Genomic DNA, 18,946 nt, shown 5'->3' on the forward strand with positions numbered 1-18,946 from the left:
TTCCATCGTTTATCAACTCGCGTGCGTCATCAATTATATATAAAAAACCTTTGATACACAAAGACGCACCCAAACATTCTAAGCTGACCACAGAAACGCAATGGACATACTAAATATGAAACCAATAAAATACGTTTACTAGCCCTACGGACTCGCGGCATTTGTCTCACACTCTATTGTGAGTAAAGAACAACAAACCTATTATTGACCGATTAGGTGACATTGCAAATCTTATTTTTGTTCCTCTCTCACCCTCCCCACTCACTCGAGACACGTACCACCCACTCCCCCGCACATGGTTTTCACATACCTCATCTTACCGGTTCCGTTGTCGCGGCCTCGTCTCTCGGTGCTACGAATCCTTTTCCCGCCTGCCCGCAGAAACCCCTATAACCTCCCAGACGCACCACATCACATTTCTACAGTGCAGATTAGAAACGTGCATGGACAACAGTGCCCATTCCTCACACACACTCCGACCCCACGACATATCCCACCGCCCACACCTCGCGATCCACCCACCCCCCCCACCCCAGCGGCATGCATGAACCCTCAAATTGACCGGACTCCTCCGTTACCACTGTGTGCACGCCTATGTTTTCAAAACCGGCCGCCTGGAGAACAGATTGAAGCATTACTTGCGGCTTCCCCCTTAGACAACATTGACAGCACCTCCGCCGACAAGCACCAGCCAGTGTGTGGCACTGCTTTAGCAAGACTACTATCCTAACCCTCCCCGACGCAAGCACCTGTGTGCACCAATTACCAACATCCCTTGCGCCACCCACCCACCCCCTGTTGCCCCATGATGGACGGGGCTTTTCCTTGCCACAAGCGCCCACACATCTACTCCTGTCTCAGTGCTCATGTATTCAAAGGATCCGACCCTCGGGCCCCCTCAGAGTTGATGTTGGTCTAAGCTCCTTGAGATCCTGTTTGCGTTTTAGCGACCTACACACTGGGACTGGAGCATCCACCCCCAATTGTTTCCCCCTTACTTAAACAGTTGTGTGAAACTGATTATGTGCGCCCAATATTGCAACCACCATTGTCTTCTGCTTTGTCTCAAATATCCAACAAGTGATGACTTACAAGAACCAGCTAGGGAACCACTTCCATGAATCCAGCCAGTGTGACCTGGGTTGGGTCCAAGGACCTCAGAAGGAAAAAATTGCACTGTGAAGAAAATAAATTTTGAAAAAATTTGTCGTTTCCAACTCTTCATTTCCGTTATTTCTCCGTGTTGTGTACTATGGTAACTGGAATCGAATTTTTCAACCAAACCCCCTTATTCCGCGGCGCCTTTACAGCAGCTTAACTTCTTGAAAATGTTAATGTGTTGGTTCACCTTTGCCCAGTACTTATTTACAGTCAATGAAGATCCTACCATTCCCTCTTGTACCTTTGTGCTGTCTACTCCCTCTCTTGAGTGATGCCACACCGGATATCAACGAGTTGAATTGATGATCTCTCAGCTAACCCCCTAAAATGTAAACTATCTTCTACTTGTTTATGACAGACAAGCAAAACAAAAGCTACTTGTTTTTGTTAGAAGACCTCAGTGATGAGAAGATGATGAATTGACATTGTGTGCAATCAGCCACTGTATCTACTTGTGCTAACACGTTTTTAATAGAATGTGCATTGTGCTTTTTAATATCAGGGAGGTGACACTGACTAACTACGTTTTTAAAGGTTTATATGAGGATTAATTCAATAGGAGCAATTTCTAATAGTGTATTTTATTATCGTTTAGTGCAGTGTTTCTCAATCCTGGTCCTCGGGTACCTGCCCTGCATGTTTTAGATGTTTCCTTCTCCACCACACCTTATTCAAATGAGTGGATCGTTATCAGGCCACTACAGAGCTTGATGACGAGCTCATCATTTGAATGAGGTGTGGTGGAGGAGGAAACATCACACAAAATAAAACAAACAGAAAAGGAGTTCATTATAAAAACTTTTATTTGTTACAGTATATCGTGTTAGTAGTATCCGTATTGAATTCAGTATTGAATTCAATGGCTTGTCTCAATGTAACAGAGGACTCTTGTTGATAGTACTACAGGCTCATTACGGACAACTCTCGACTCTATTGCACCTCTAAAAAAAAGGCAATTAAACAAAGGAGGTTAGCACGATGGTATAGCCAGCAGACTCGTAAATTAAAGCAAGAGACGCGTAAATCTGAACGCAAATGGCGTGCCACTAAACTGGAAGAATCTCGTCTAGTCTGGCAAGATAATCTTAAAACATACAGGAAGGCTCTCCGTAATGCCAGAGCAGCCTATTATTCTTCATTAATAGAGGAGAATAACAACAACCCCATGTTTCTCTTCAGCACTGTAGCCAAGCTAACAGAGAGCCACAGCTCTACTGAGCCATCTTTCACATCCATTCCTCTGCTGCTCTACCAGTAATTTTCCACTGTCCTCCCCTCTGCTCCACTCTCCCTGCTGGCCACGCCCACCTCAGTGATGATGAAGATGATGGAAGTGACATTTGGCAATCAGCCACTGTATATAATTGTGCTAAAAAGTTCTCTTAATAGAATTGTGCTTTTTAACATCAGGGAGGTGACACTGACTAACTACGTTTTTAAAGGTTTATATGAGGGTTAATTCAATAAGAGCAATTTCTAATAGTGTATTTTATTATCATTTAGTGCAGTGTTTCTCAATCCTGGTCCTCGGGTACCTGCCCTGCATATTTTAGATGTTTCCTCCTCCACCACACCTCATTCAAATGAGTGGATCGTTATCAGGCCACTATAGAGCTTGATGACGAGCTAATCATTTGAATGAGGTGTGGTGGAGGAGGAAACATCACACAAAATAAAACAAACAGAAGAGGAGTTCATCATAAAAACTTTTAAAAAATTAAATCAACATCTCCAACAGTCCAAAATAAGAGAATTAAATGTGGACTCCTGAACATCAGGTCTTTGTCCTCTAAATGATTATGATATTGATTATTTTGTCTCACGAAACCTGGCTGCAGGAGGATGGAATATCTTTATCCTTAAATGAATCCACTCCTCCCAGTCTGTAATACTCATATTCCTCGAAGTACTGGTCGAGGTGGTTGGAGTTGAAGCCATATTTGACTCAAGTCTATAATAAATCCTAAACCAAAAACTAAATATAATTCATTTGAATGTCTCTTTCTTAGGCCTCACTCACCCAACCTGGAAAACATTACAGCCAATTTTATTTGTTACAGTATATCTGTTCCAGGTCTTACTCTGAATTTTATCTGGAATTTGCATCAGGCTAGATCCTTAAAACAGATAAAGCTATAGTGTAGTGATTTTAATATTCATGTGATACTCTTATCGTTCCTATAGTTTTCTAAAAGTAGATTGGGAGCCAGAGCTTTCAGTATCAAGCTCCTCTTCTGTGGAACAAACTACCATTCTGGGTTCAGGAGGCAAAAACGGTCAACACCTTTAAGAGTAACTTAGGACTTTCCTTTTTGATAGAGCTTCTAGTTAGGGCTGGCTCTGGTCATCCCTTAGTTAATGTCTGCCATAGGACTAGACTGCCGGGGGACCCCCTCCCTCCGCTCCCATCTGCATCTGTGTCTCTCTCTCGTCCTATCACAGGTTCCACTGCTACTGTAATCATTTTTATCATATGTATTGTATTCATTGTCATTTTAAATTTAGTCATGGTAATTGTCATTTTATTAGTCATTGTAGTTTTTTTTTTGCTTTTCAGTTCCTCCCAGGGGGCTCTAAAGAACCGTTTGTGAATAATTGACTGATTGAATACATTGAATAAAAGGGTTTTAGAATCAAAAGTAGTGTGTACTTTATTTGTAATTAATTTCCCACAACATTTACCATTGTACCTATATATTATACCTATATTGATCATAATTATTTGGGAAAAACAGGGAGTCTGCAGGGTATTAAAAAGTATTAAAAGGTAGTAAATCAACTTAGCAGGGTATTAAAAAGTATTAAAAGGTAGTAAATCAACTTAGGGAAAATGAAGATCCTTAAAAAGTATTAAAGGGTATTAAATGTCTCATTGCAAGTTTTTTTTTTTTTTTTAAAGAATAGTACTTGATTTGTTGTAAAAAGTTCGCTAGAATTTATTACATAGACTTTGCAGTAGACTTATTTTCCACAGCACACAGCAGTAGACTCAGGAGTCTCCTGTTGTTGCTTCATGTGTGAAACACGGGCTCTACTTGGACTTCATTATGTCCAGACATTATCGTGTAAATGCGGCATTCAGCACCGCTCCCTCTCCTCTGTGAGTTACAATGGTTACGGGAACGTCCTTGTGTTTTCTCTTCACAGGTTCAAAAGAAATGTTCAAAAAAAAATTTGTAGTGTAGTTTACAGAAAGAACCCTCCCGAGTCCAGGTAAAGGTCCTGTAGCCTTTATATATGTTTTCTCTGAGAGAAGTACATAGTTTATATGTAGCATTTATTAATTGTTTACAGAGCAGATGTGATTTTTGTTTAATTCCAAATGGGATTATTATAATTTTTCTTGTACTTTTTGGTTACTTTACATTGTTGCTATATTATTTTGTTATGAGAGCATCCAAAGAGGGAAATAAATTAATTAATTGCCCTACCTGACAATATAAAGAGCTGCAGTTCCATTAGTACATTTAAAACCAAATTAAAAGGTCTGCTAAAAGATACTCAGCTCTGTAGCCACTGACATTGTAGGTGTATGTTATGTGCTATTGTGTGTAACTTTGTATTTTGTATTATGTGTCCTCTGTGTTTTTTGCTTTGTACTGTTTCTTATTGTGCTGTAATATGTTTTAATTGTGTCTGCCGAAGGGACTGCAGATGAAAAATAGCTGCAGAGCTAACTCTGGTGCAGTACATCAAATGTAATCGTTTATGTTTATGTTCATGTTTAATACTGTACATGGTCCTATTAAATAAATAAATGATGATGTTGGCTGATCGCTTTAAAATAACTGTTGAGAGCAGACAGTGATAGAAATCAAGCCCTTGACTGTGTTAATAAAACATTTAAAATTACATCAACATGAAAAGTACACAGAACAGCAAAATTACCTTAGTGTTTCATTAACATATTAAGTTGTAAATGTAATGAATTAATGTTAGTGTACTTACATTTTGACTGTTCCTCTGATGCCTCTCACTTCATCAATAACTCTCAAGTGAAACGTTGTTAAAACACACAACACTTTTTAAGCCACCCTCGGAGCTACACCTAGAACATTGGTGGGTGTTGACGTGCAGCCTGTGAGAGCAGCGTGCAGGGACCGTCTACAAAGTGCAACACCAGAAAGAGAGAAAAATATTCAATAACTTCACTATTATACAGTGTAGTGTCACCAAACTCACTACACACTTAATTTGTCTGCTACAAATTACACTACAACACTTATTTGGGCAAATAATGCATTTTTCATAATTTCTGGGAATTCTTATTAGGAATATTAATTAATCAACATTCCTTTTTCAATGATAGAGGTTTTGCAAACTGAAATATCACTGCAGGTAGAGCTTAATTGAAGGTGTAGTGGCGATTAGGCAACCACACTATACTCAAATGTAACAAAAAATCAAATCCCCCAAATTATATTAAAGCCCTCTCTCACAAACTAATTGTTGTAGTACCCAAGAGGAGTGGTTGAACTGAGGTTTATGATACTACACTGTAATAGTTTAATATAATTACTAAAAGAACTATGAAAAAATACTTTTTTTCAAACCAAGTGCAATGAAGTGTGTAGTGAGTTTGGTGACACCACACTGCATCATATTGAAGTTATTGAATATTTTTGTAATATCTTTTTTCGGTGTTACACTTGCACTGTAGACGGTCCCTGCGCGTGCTCTCACAGGTGTTCAGGTTACCACTCCACTAGCAACGAACACACCCAGCAAAAAGCACATTAAGCAGTCTATAAAAAGGAGTGGTGGATCAAAGGTAAAAATACAGATTCTTGCATTGCATTTTATGACTATATCACGTCTTTTAATGCTAATATTATTTTAAAAGTATCTAGAAACTATTTATAATGTAGTTGAAGTATACAGTGTCATACTTCCACTGCACTTTTGTTACTTTCTACCACTGTGAAAAGGATAGTACAACAGGGGAGGGCTCTGCTCAATGTGTTTGCAATGTGATGGAGACGACACCTCCTACCTGTCACATCCTCCCTCAAAAGTGTGTGACCAAACATACACAGGCACATGGCTGTAAATATTGGTACCCTCGATATATGTCCTTTTTGTTTGCATTGGAACAAAATTTCTGAATTCCTACAAAGAGATGATTGATTTCTAGTGGTACCACAGGCTTTTTTAATCTTACAAATCACTCATGCAGGCAGTTGGTAGAAATTTCTTGTGCTGTTTTGTGCCACTGGGTACATCACATTTAACATAGAAAACAGAAAGACAAGGTGAGAGTGCTCTGAGGAGATTAGAGAAAAAAGGAAATAGGTAAGGTTACAGGACCATCTCCAAAGAGTTTGATGTTTGGCCAACATTTGTGGATGTGGTTGCAAGAGGAACATTGGTCTGTGTTCGAACACAAAACTTACTTGAATGGTAAAAGCAGATCTAATCTGATCTTAAAGTTCAAGGTGCAATAGTTTCAGATCGCTCCCTCCATCATTGTCTGAATAATGGTTGACCCAGTTGTGTGCACCAACAGAGGGCAGTAGAAGTCAATGTTTTGTTGTACGGACATTTTGATTTCTCCCCACAATATGCAGTAACATTTGAACATGGAAGATTCAGTGATTCAATTTTTATGATAATGTTCAAAAATATGTAGTGTTTTAGCATGTTTATACTTAACATCTAGTGCTTACAGATGTGTGAATTCACAAATATCTGTTCCATGCTGACAGTCACATAAAGTAGTTGGCATAAAGAATTTAAGTATTTAAGTGTGTATAATAATGTTTTTTTGTGTGTGTGCGAGGGCTTTGAGAACCTGTTTGTACTTTATTTTATTTATTTATTTATGCTTGAGGCAATACCAAACATAATATATATATATATATATGACATGATATCAAACCTTCCTTTTCTCTCTAAGATACTTGAGAGAGCTGTAGCTAATCAGCTGTGTGACTTTCTCCATAACAATAGTCTACTTGAGGATTTTCAGTCAGGATTTAGAGTGCATCATAGCACAGAGACCGCATTAGTCAGAGTTACAAATTACCTCCTAATCATATCAGACAAAGGACTCATCTCTGTACTTGTCCTGTTAGATCTTAGTGCCGTATTTGACACCATTGACCATCAAATTCTTTTACAGAGACTGGAACATCAAATTGGCATCAAAGGAACCGCCCTAAGCTGGTTTAAGTCGTATTGCTTAGATCGATCTCAGTTTGTTCACGTCAATAATGAATCCTCCATGCATACCAAAGTTTGTCATGGAGTCCCACAAGGTTCTGTAGTAGGACCTTTAGGAACCATTATTAGGAATCACTCCATTAATTTTCATTGTTATGCTGACGACACCCAATTATATTTATCGAACAAGCCTGATAAAATAATTTAACTCCAAGCATGCCTTAAGGATATAAAAAGTTGGATGACCTACAATTTTCTGATGTTAAATTCAGACAAAACTGAAATTCTTGTAATTGGACCCAAACACCTCAGAAACTCTCTTTCTAGAGACTTAGTTACTTTAGACGGGATCACTCTGGCCTCCATCTCCATCTCTTGGAGTTGTTTTTGATCAGGATCCTTTAACGTTCACATAAAACAAACTTCAAGGACTGCATTCTTCCACTTATGTAACATCACCAAAATCAGACGCATCGTGTCTCAAGCGGATGCAGAAAAACTAGTCCATGCATTTGTTACTTCTAGGCTGGACTATTGTAACTCTTTGTTATCACGCTGCTCCATCAAGTCTCTTAGGACTTTGCAGCTAATTCAGAATGCTGCTGCACGTGTTCAGACAGGAACCAAGATCAGAGATCACATCTCTCCCATTCTGGCTTCATTGCATTGGCTACCTGTTAAATCTAGAATAGAATTTAAAGTTCTTCTCCTTACTTACAAAGCACTTCATGGTCAGGCACCATCTTATCTAAAAGAGCTCATAGTACCTTACTACCCCTCTAGAACACTGCGCTCTCAGGATGCTGGGTTCCTTGTGGTTCCTATAGTTTCCAAAAGTAGATTGGGAGCCAGAGCTTTCAGCTATCAAGCTGCTCCTCTATGGAACAAACTACCATTCTGGGTTTGGGAGGCAGACACGGTCATCACCTTTAGGAGTAGACTTAAGACTTTCCTTTTTGATAGAGCTTATAGTTAGGGCTGGCTCAGGTCATCTCTTAGTTATGCTGCCATAGTACTAGACTCTAGTAAAAGTTGAAGTATTGACTCAACTTTTTTACTCAAGTTAAAGTGAAAAGTACAGGCTCTAAAATATACTTAAAGTATAAAAGTACAAAGTACCGGTAACCTAGTGAAGGACAAAACCACCATTTTAGGGAAAAGCCTACAGGAACTACAGTCTGTCCAAGCAAAGAAAAATGAACTGAAATCAATACAAAAAGCTACATTGGCCAATCTTTCCTAAACACATTCAAAAAATAAAACTGCTTTACAAGAATGAGGGATTGCGAACTCAATGTGCATGGTGTTCAAAAACTTTATTGATATGCAAATAGATATTAGCCGCAGATATTATGTATGCTGTTTTGGATGTATACTCTGATGACTGAGCTTCATTTGTATGTGTAACATGAATGATTTCAACAGTTTTGTCCTGGAATATACACAAACTATTGTTATGCATTAGGCACTATATAAACTTGCTAATATCTCTATAGTATTGAAACAGCCACACTCAAAGTTACTGCTGGTGTTACTCCAGTGTGTGAATGCAGGTAATAATAAGAGTAAAAATAAGAAAATAATGTGGGATCACACAGAAAGAGAAACAATATTATCAGTGAGAAGATATTTAGGCAACCACTCTCATATGAAGTTGCAGTAAAAGACCTTGTGTTTAGCAAACGATGCATAGCATATGCCTTAAGGTAAGTTCCTCCTCAGGATAAATGCATTCAATTTGCATGACTGTCTGTTTTGAATGTATACTCTGATGACTGAGCTTCATTTGTATGTGTAACATGAATGATTTTAACAGTTTTGTCCTGGAATATAAAAGAAAAAAGATCAAGATATTTCTTTAAAAAAGCCTATGTCTATATTACATCCAACCTACTGTTTGAACCGCAACCAAGGTTTAATGTAGACACCCATAAAATAATTAAAACTGTAACACACCAATCCCAATCAAGTACTTGACAAAAGTCAAGATCAACCAGTACTTGACAAGCATACTGTCTCAGGGACACCATAGTAGGCCTAACGGCTAAGACCTATACCATGAAAACTACAACCTCCCTGGTTTTAATTGGACTGTTGACCTTTGCTGCATGTCATGCCAGTCTCTCTTTCCCCTGTCTGTCTCGGATATATAATCAGTTCAAGGCAAAATAAAAAAGAGAAAAAAAGTCTTACACAAAAAACTAAATCTAAAACATATCTGCATGCAATTCATAAATCAGCAAAGCTATGGTATAAAAACAACACACAAAAAGAATAAGGGATAACAACTTAAGACCAAATCCTCATGTCTCTAATCGGTGTGCCAGGAGGGATCTTCAATGAGTAATCAGGCTTCTGCTGTTTCTCTCCACCAAGCAAACCTGAAACGTCAAGCAGAGAGCCAAACAGTAAGTTTGTGACACTAAACAGTAGGGCTGTACCATATATAGGTTTACATCATCAGTTTTACTAAAACATACCTGTGTATGTGGTCGTGGAGCACAGCTGCTGGGCTAGATCAGCTCAGTGGATTATTATTACTTCTGTCCTAGTGTAATTAAAAGCATTGTTAGAATCATTTAGAACAGCTTATGATGATATATAATGTAGACTTCTTTTTTTTTTTTTTTACCCAATTAGTGTTTCTTCATTTGGGCTTACCTTCAGTTTATTGTAGTGTCTCTTCACCTTCTCAAGCTCCATTGAAAAGTCTAAAACAAACAAACAAACAAACAAACAAACAAACAAAAAAATATTGTTTACAACAAGTAAACTATTAGTTACATTATTGGAAATTAAATTTAATATATAATACATTTACAATACTGTATTTTTATTGATGATCATATTTTTATCTTGATTGGTTCCCCTTACCTGGGATTGACTCCCCATCTTCTTGGAGTGACAGCTTGATTGATTCCTGCATTGTGTCCCCCAGAGTCTTCAGGATATCCTCCTAATTCAACATCAAAATCATTATCTATTATCACTCATTCTTCAGGCTGGCCAAAAGGGTTGATAGCTACCTAATCTTTTGAATCAGCTTGCAGAATAATGATTAATAATGCATCTTCTACTTTAATGTAATAATATTAATGATTAAGAGTCATGGATGAAAAAAAAATATGTGTGGCAGAACATGTTTTACTATGTCAGCATATGCTGTTTTATAAAATATGACAAACCTTCAAGAGTCTCAGCTGGGTCAACATTTCAACTTTGGCCTGCTGAAACATGTCGCTCTTTAAACCATTTACATGCTGCTCAATAGTTTCCCGTATGTTTTTCAGTGCACCATTTCCTGTAAATTTTGCTGCTTCTACAATAAAACAGAAAAATGTTGTCAACTACAATTTTCTACACGATGATGATATAAATGTGTATTTGGGGTAGCGTTTGATCTTCAATCTTACTTCCATAGCATTCTTGCATGGTTTTCTCGATTGTAGTCATCAGACTGCTGTAGATTGTTTTCTTACGCTCCCGGATCATTTTGTTGAGCTTTGTCTTAATTTCCTCTTCCTTAGCAAGATAGGTTAGTGTAAATAAACACATTTTCAAATAAAATCAAAGTAATACAAATGGCTCTTGTACCCGAAAAGCAGTAAATTATTTAAACAGCTCAGAACATCCTGTTGTGTTTTAATTCTTCAATGTTTAGTCTTGAATCATAAACTTGGGTGTTGGGTTGATTTGCTTACCTCTGTTTTGAGAAATACAAGTTGCAGTTGAACGTCTTTGTACTCTTGAATCAGCCCCTCTGTGTCAAGTGAAAAGGTATTGATGGCCCCTTTGAATGGTGCACGATTTCTTTCATTTCTGAAATATGTTAAGTTAAAATGTTAACCAAAGTAGCACTGACAAATTTAGATTTTAATAATGTAATTTGTATGTATTATATTACATAACATAACTGTATAATGTAAAGTTTTTTAAATGGGCTAACAAAGAAGTTTATGTCCTCATAAAGTTATTTCTTACGGGAAGGTACTCTTGAATTCCTCATCAATGCTCTCAATAAGACATGAAGCTAATGTCACATTCAGGTTTATTTGTTTCCCTTTTTTTGACTTGTGGGTGCCATTGTTCTTAACCACACACTTCAGTGTCTTGTAAAAACCTTTCTTCCCTTTCTGCTAAACAAAGAATACAGTTGTTATTAATTTGAATTACAAATCATCAGTTGTTTTGATGTAAATTTAATTCAAATACATACCGGATATAAGACCGACTTCAAGGCTTTTTCACATGAACTTTTGGATTTTTCAACCCCATCACCAAGGCATATTTTAAAAGCTTCCTCAGCCTCTTTCATGGGTTTTGTGACTTTTACAAGTTCCTGCCTCATTTTTACTTCAAGGATTTTGCACACATGTGTTTTTTGGACACCCTAAAATCAAACACAAGACATTCAGTATTTAAAGAAATGAAAGTAGATTTAGCTACCTGGTTGGATTTCTTCCAAGACTGTACTCTTCCTCTATTTATGAAATTCTGTTGGTCTGGAATACAAACACCCTTTGATTACCGTGGTTAGGCAATCAGCCTTGATAACTGCAGTGTCTATAGTGGTGATGACATGACAGGTAAAGCAGTTTAAGTGTTTCATTGGCATTAAATATGAGTTATTCCACATAAATTTAATAAGTCTGTAACCTGACTATAACGTGTTCTCACTGAATCTGAGTGTAGTTCACTTCAACTCACATACAGGCTAAGAATTGTTTTATTTTCTATCAATTGTGATGACAATTATGACAATGAAAGAAGTTACTTGATCTTACCACTTCTCTACAGCGGGCCCCTTGAATCAGGGAGAGAATCCCATAAGCTCCATACACATAGTTTAATGTCTCTGAGTGATGGTCATTGAGATTTTGCAGAAATTCCTGAAGTTTGGGTATTTCTGTAAAAAAGTTTTTACCTTACAGTACTTAGTTAATTAAGTAAGTAATGTCATATACAATTATTCATTCTTGTTTGAATTAAGGTGGTGGATTTAATCAAAACAAATGAGAGACTTCACCTACCAGTTTCATCTGGGTTTAGATGTTTCTTGTTTAGAAACTCAGTGGAGCTCACTGTGAACACTTTCAAACAGTCATCACTGAAATGTTTCTGAAGAAAAATTGAGTGATGTTAAAGTTCAGGAATAATCCATTTATCATTCATTCTTTCCATTTTCAATTGGCAATCAAAAATCAAATAATGAAAAACTGACAGTTTTTTTGTTGTTGTTTTTTATTATAACACCAAAAACGAAAAAATGCCTGGTTTTTCATATTTCAATTTTAGGCTCAAAACGGGCACCAGGACAGAATTTGATTTTAATATTTAATTGGTCGGGTTTACATAACCCGGAAATGGCTCTGTGCACCAAAGTATGATTTGCTCTCAGCATCAAAAACGAAAAAAACAAAATCAAATAACGGCCCAAATTTGTTTTTTGCAAATTCCTTTTTTCGTTTTTTGTTTCTCATTTAATAATATGACGGCGGACAGACCTGAAGCGGAAGTGACGTGTAACAACCTCAAAATAAAAGTAGCATGCAAACTTATTATCATGCATAATAAAGTAAAAAAACAAAAACAAACTTATTATCATACACTATTATAGGCTACCGCTCTCTTTCTACACCCAGGCTTGCAGATGTAGACAGAATTTTTTGTCTTGTCTCTATACAATTTACCTTAACATTGGTTAGTTTGTTGAATTCTTTCCTCACTTCTTCCTTGGCTTGCACGTTTCTTTCACATATGGCAGCCTGAGGACCACCTGCTGAACTATTAAGAAAATATTTGTATTTCATACAGTATTTGGAGAACTGTAAACTGTAATTCCAACATTTCAATACACAATCAGAAAAACACTGTTAATTACATTAATTGTAATTAATCAACTAGACATATAGCAATTAACCAGTGTTTCCATTTCCCTAAAATGGCATACATTACATTACATAGTATTTTCAGGGAACATATGAATTTACAGGTAGATATCAGTTCCTATTACAGAAATCTCCAGGGCCTGAAAACTTAATTGTGTTACATTAATTCAAAACAAATGGAAACTTATTCCCTTACTTAATAACAGTATGCTTTATGTTCTGCAGATGTAATAAACACAAGCAAATATACAGGTAGCAGTATAGTAGAATATACTTTTATCATTTATCATTATGGGGATAAGAATAATAAAAAGAGGGTTGATATGATGACAAGGGATGCCAGCAGTTGTTTTGATTTTGCTTGAGGAGGCTCCACAGTGTCAGACTTTGAACTAACAACAACCAAGCATTTTACCACTGCAACCTGTGACATGACAATATTATGTATACTCTTGCATGTGTTTACTGCTGTTCAGCTCTTAACTAATTTCACTGTTAAATCTAACTATGAAATGTTTAATAAATAACTTACTGGACATCCAAACCTCCAACCCCATCAGACTTGGTGCAAATAAAGTGAATCTGTTGACACTGGCCACCATTTCCCATGAGGCTACAGGCACCTTTCAGGATTTCCCACGGTTCTTTCTCTGATACTGCTCGATTAATTTCAGTCACAATCCACACAGTAGAACAACTTCCAACAACCTGAAAGGCCATAATTGCAAGTGAAATATGAATAATTAATTAGTTTTGTAATAAGAGAACGTCACAGTTTACTGACACAGTAATACACAATAAAACGGCAGTACATATAAATAAAATTACCCCTTTCCACATTTCATCTCTGCTCTTGTTACGGTCCCCATTTCCAGGAAGATCCACAAGTGTGACATGCTCAAGAAGATCATTATTAGGCACCCTGACAGTCACACACTTTACTAGTGGCCAGTACCACCTCTTTACTTCTTCTCCCACTTGAGAGTCATTTCTCGTGTATTTGACCAATTTTGCAGACAGCTCCTCAGCCTGCAATAAATAATAAAGTAAAATTAAGGTCACACAGGCATTCTGATTCATAGGGACATATTGCATTAAAGAACCAAACATGATAGGATGAAAAATGAGGCTGATAGGGGAATGGCATGCAGCAAAGTGTCTTCAATGTTAGTCAAAAATGTATAAGTAATAAAATAAAGGAAAACCACCGAATAATAAGATGTGTCCAAATTTTTTACTGTTACTGTATATATATATAAAGAACTCACTGATTCATATGTCAAAATCTTCCTTTTGGATTGGAGAAATCCTGGAATTTCTCTGAAATATTTGCTATCCATGAGAGTTTCAGGGGATTTGTTTTTCCATTCTTCTCCATACAGCGCTGACAGCTTTTCAACAGTGTCACAATAATCTTCATCTTCGTCATCTTCCTGAGCTGCATTGTCCCGAAGTAAATTAAATGCGGACCACAACTCATCTTTCCACTCCTAAAAATTAAATATTTACATTTAATTGAATGGCATTTAATGCAAACAGCAACTATATTTTTACAGCTACATCATAACATTAAAATAACTTTAAATAAACATATCCAGCTCATTTTTACCTCCTTTGTTATGAACTCAATGTGTGCTTCATACTTTGAGTTCTGCATGTTGGCCTCCACTTTGATCATGACTGAGGTACATGCAGTGATGCTTCCAGAGGGCAAGAGCTTCTTCTGTTCAGTGACAGCATTGATCAAAGAGCTTTTTCCAGCCCCAGTTTTACCAAAGACACCGACCAGCTCCCTCTTGTCTGTCTTCAAATCACTGATTTTAGTCCTGTTGTGGAAGAGTTTAAATATAAGTTAGCTAATCTGGAAAATATACAACCACTCAAAGGAATGTGTCAAAATCAGGAAGATGTCGGTCTATGACCAGCCAACACGAGTATAAATTAAAAATTCTGACAGCTCAAGTTCAAGTACTCCTCTGATAATTAAAACTTTTAGCTTTGTAAGATGAGCTTCTAATTACATTTGGTTTTGTGTTTTCAAAACGTGCTAGTGCACGAACAAGTAACAGCAAATGTGACAGCTGTTAATTTGTGAAATTCATCATAATTTGTAATAAAGCAAAACACTGTTTGAGTGATGAGTGGACAGATGAAAATTCAAAACGTTTGCATAGGAGTCGAAAGATATTAAAATAGATCATTAAATACTCATGTCTTAAACAAGCTAGTCTAAGCCTGATGGCTATCAAGTACCATTTCAAGTGTGAATGACGGGACAGACTGCCAGGGAGGTGCCGTGAATACCACATATTTTTCATCTGTTGTGCATTTAAAATGAGTCTAAAGTTTTAAATCTGAACAAATTTAAGAATGACTCAACACTACAGAGCAGTCTAAAATCTGGTGTAGTCTAACAAAAAACTTGATACTTACTTCAGGAAAGAATTGAGCTTTTTGTTGTCTTGATTTGGTATTCTGTGATCGACACAATTCATGATGTTTTTCACCTCAGACAGGATGCTTTTTTCTGTGAGTTAAAATGGAGAACTATTCATCAGGATCATGAACCAGTGTATCCAGTAAACAGTAATTCACAATAAATAGCCTTGCTGTACAAAAAGAAGGAAAAGAATGTATAAAGCATAAGAGGTGCTTTATCAAGTCAATGTAGTCATTAGGCTTATACTACGGCTATGACTCGCCTATCAACAGATTGTTGTCTAGGTTCAAAACAACATCCAATTTAAGGACACAGTTATATTGTTTACCAGAAGCATATAAATTATTGTTATGGGTACCTGCACATTAATATACTAGACAGCCAGTGACCAGTGGCCAGTTTTTTGGCCATTTTGGCCAGAGACAGCTTGAGGGGTGACAGGAATATGGGGAGAGAGAGAGATGGGGATTGACATGCAGGAAAGAGCCACAGGTCGGATTTGAACCCTGGGCCGCTGCGGCAAGGACTGAGCCTTTGTACATGGGGTGGATGCTCTACCGACTCAGGTAAATGACACCTTTTTAAAAAGTAATTTTAATACCTGTGCATGATGGTGTTTCACTGTCATTACGTCGTTTTCTTGTGGGTGACTCCCAATTACTGGACTCGCCCTGAAAATCCAGCCTCCTCTTACCTGATTGGAATTCTTACAAATACAAAAAGAAACGTTTGTTGCATCTTCCTCTCGCAAAATTAAAACCTGTTTCATCAAAGCTCTAAGATATTACTGCCCTGAAAACATCAATGAACAGTACAATGTAATGAATAAGACTCACCTCTCTCACCTTTACCACTTGTGTCACTGGTGGATGGGCAATCCTGAGGATGAACAAGAATATTTTATTATAAAACACTTTTTGATCAAAAAATTATCTTCACACAAGCTTTGTCCTCCAACTAAATTCTACAGGTTTGAACAAACATATTTACAATTCTCAAAATATTTGCATTTATTCTCTCATCCAATCAGAGATGAGCCGTCTTCGCTCAGTCCAAAACTACTGGGATCCAATGAGACAGTTCTTCAGTCATCTTTACCTGAACACAAGCAGCTCTTTCTTCATGCTCTTGTTGACACTGTAGATAGAAACAAAAATAAATAAGTGGCCAATCTCTATGATTATAATATGTGCTGATACCTAATCGAACATGTACTCAACTTACTTGAGCAGGAAAATCAACTGTTTCTTGATTCGTTGTGTTTTGTTCTGCCTGGTGAAGAAAGAAAATTGTTTTAAATCCATAATAATAAAGAAATGTTCTTCTAAATTATATTATTATCACTGATGATGTATATTATAATCCTTTATCTGTAGACACCTGTAGTTCACCCTCCATTGAATCACAATAGCAATTTATCTCCATGAGTAATATTTATGAGACAGATACAGATTTTATGTGAATTATCTTCATTGTAAAGGACTTTACCTTTAATGACTCAAGTCTTCTCTTAAATTTTGCCCTTGGTCCCAATTTAGGGATCAAACTATCAATGTCTTGATCATTAAGAGAGTAAAGACTTTCCTGGTCAATGTCTTCATCTGTAATAATAAAAAATAAAAAAAACATGCCATTGATTTTTAATCATGCAAAAATTAAAATTATTTTTAAATAGCTACAGAAGTCAAATTCATAATTCAAATATTGTACAATATCTGTGCAAGTAGCATGGGATTACTTTACCTTTAAATCGTTCTGTCCACTCGCTGAGCCTCCACTCATTTAATTTGCTGCGAACAAATTCATCCATGACCAAGAACAGCAACTGGAACATATAATATATATAAAACAAATAATCATGTTTAATTAGTTATTACCTCTGGGCATTTTTCAAAAGTTAAGATCAATTACATTTAACTGAAAGAAAACAAACAAATGGTTCACAAAAGGTTTTTCTGTTTATGCTCAGAAATTTTGCCAAGCCTGTGTAACATGTGCCACACATAATGCAGGTAGACCTGTGCAGGTACAACAAGTTGCACATCCTAAACCTGATAAACCTTTTGAACATGTGATGATGAATTTCAGTGAGTTGACCTCAAGTGAAGGGAAGAAATCTTGTCTGGTAATGGTTGATATGTTTTTAAAATGGGTTGAAGCTTTTCCAACTTCAAAGCAGGACAGTAGTGACAATAGTAAACCATTTGTAAGTGATGCAATAAAACAGATAGTGGTGGAGCTGTAGAAAGAGAGAATGGCACCTTGAAAACAAAATTTGCTAAATGTTGTGAGGAAGCTGGGCTTTCCTGGACAAAGGTATTACCTGTTGTGCTCATGTATATAAGGATGAGGGTCAGAGTTGGTCTAAGCCCATTTGAGATCCTGTTTGGTAGACCTCCCACAATGGGAATGGGACCATCTCCAAGACCTTTCCCCTCTACGAAGTTATCCCCTCTACAGTCAATGAAGATCCTACCATTCCTTCTTGTACCTTTGTGCTGTCTACTCCCTTACATGAGTGATGTCCACACCTGGATATCAACGAGTTGAATTTGATGTATCTCTTAAGCTAACATAAATGAAACTAGCTTATTACTAGATTATTTTAGGACAAGGAAACAAAAGATGTTTTTGTTAGTAAGACATCAGTGATGATGAAGATGATGAAAGTGACATTTGGCAATCAGCCACTGTATATAATTGTGCTAAAAAGTTCTCTTAATAGAGTTGTGCTTTTTAATATCAGGGAGGTGACAGTGACTAACTACGTTTTTAAAGGTTTATATGAGGATTATTTCAATAGGAGCAATTTCTAATAGTTTCTAATGCTTTAGATGTTTCCTCCTCCACCACACCTTATTCAAATGAGTGGATCGTTATCAGGCCACTACAGAGCTTGATGACGAGCTAATCATTTGAATGAGGTGTGGTCCAAAATAAGAGAATTAAATGTGGACTCCTGAATATTAGGTACTTGTCCTCTAAAGCTGTCTTAGTCAATGAATTAATATCTGATTATGATATTGATTTATTTTGTCTCACTGAAACCTGGCTGCAGGAGGATGAATATGTTAGCTTAAATAAATGCACTCCTCCTAGTCATTGTAATATTCCTCGAAGTACTGGTCGAGGTGGTGCCATATTTGACTCAAGTCTATTAATAAATCCTAAACCAAAACTAAATTATAATTCATTTAGTCATTGTAATATTCCTCGAAGTACTGGTCGAGGTGGTGCCATATTTGACTCAAGTCTATTAATAAATCCTAAACCAAAACTAAATTATAATTCATTT

The 18,946-nt window shown here is 36.8% G+C and overlaps 1 protein-coding gene across 15 annotated transcripts in view; it reads right to left on the reverse strand.

Moving 5' to 3' along the window:
* Positions 1-18,946, reverse strand: part of nuggc.1 (nuclear GTPase, germinal center associated, tandem duplicate 1) — a 91,078-nt gene that overhangs the window by 46,013 nt on the left and 26,119 nt on the right. For 7 of the 15 annotated variants that reach the window (XR_003463310.1, XM_027285172.1, XM_027285164.1 and 4 more), the window contains 9 exons: positions 15,645-15,738; positions 14,821-15,037; positions 14,480-14,701; positions 14,040-14,240; positions 13,744-13,919; positions 13,014-13,107; positions 12,354-12,441; positions 12,108-12,229; positions 11,540-11,713 (listed from right to left, as the gene is read on the reverse strand). The exons of 3 other annotated variants lie outside the window; for them this stretch is intronic. Coding sequence is in view for 11 of the 12 variants with exons in the window: in XM_027285172.1 (XP_027140973.1) it covers positions 11,540-11,713; positions 12,108-12,229; positions 12,354-12,441; positions 13,014-13,107; positions 13,744-13,919; positions 14,040-14,240; positions 14,480-14,701; positions 14,821-15,037; positions 15,645-15,738 (1,388 nt within the window). In the remaining variant the exon portion in view is untranslated. Of the gene's footprint in view, positions 1-8,622; positions 9,705-9,803; positions 9,872-9,955; positions 10,035-10,197; positions 10,280-10,508; positions 10,643-10,736; positions 10,846-11,024; positions 11,143-11,539; positions 11,714-12,107; positions 12,230-12,353; positions 12,442-13,013; positions 13,108-13,743; positions 13,920-14,039; positions 14,241-14,479; positions 14,702-14,820; positions 15,038-15,644; positions 15,739-16,252; positions 16,358-16,487; positions 16,497-18,946 lie in introns of those variants that run through there. 5 more of the 15 variants (XM_027285166.1, XM_027285171.1, XM_027285163.1 and 2 more) reach the window with 4 other exon arrangements.

The sequence above is a fragment of the Larimichthys crocea genome, chromosome XII (genome assembly GCF_000972845.2).
Source record: "Larimichthys crocea isolate SSNF chromosome XII, L_crocea_2.0, whole genome shotgun sequence".
NCBI lineage: Eukaryota > Metazoa > Chordata > Actinopteri > Sciaenidae > Larimichthys > Larimichthys crocea.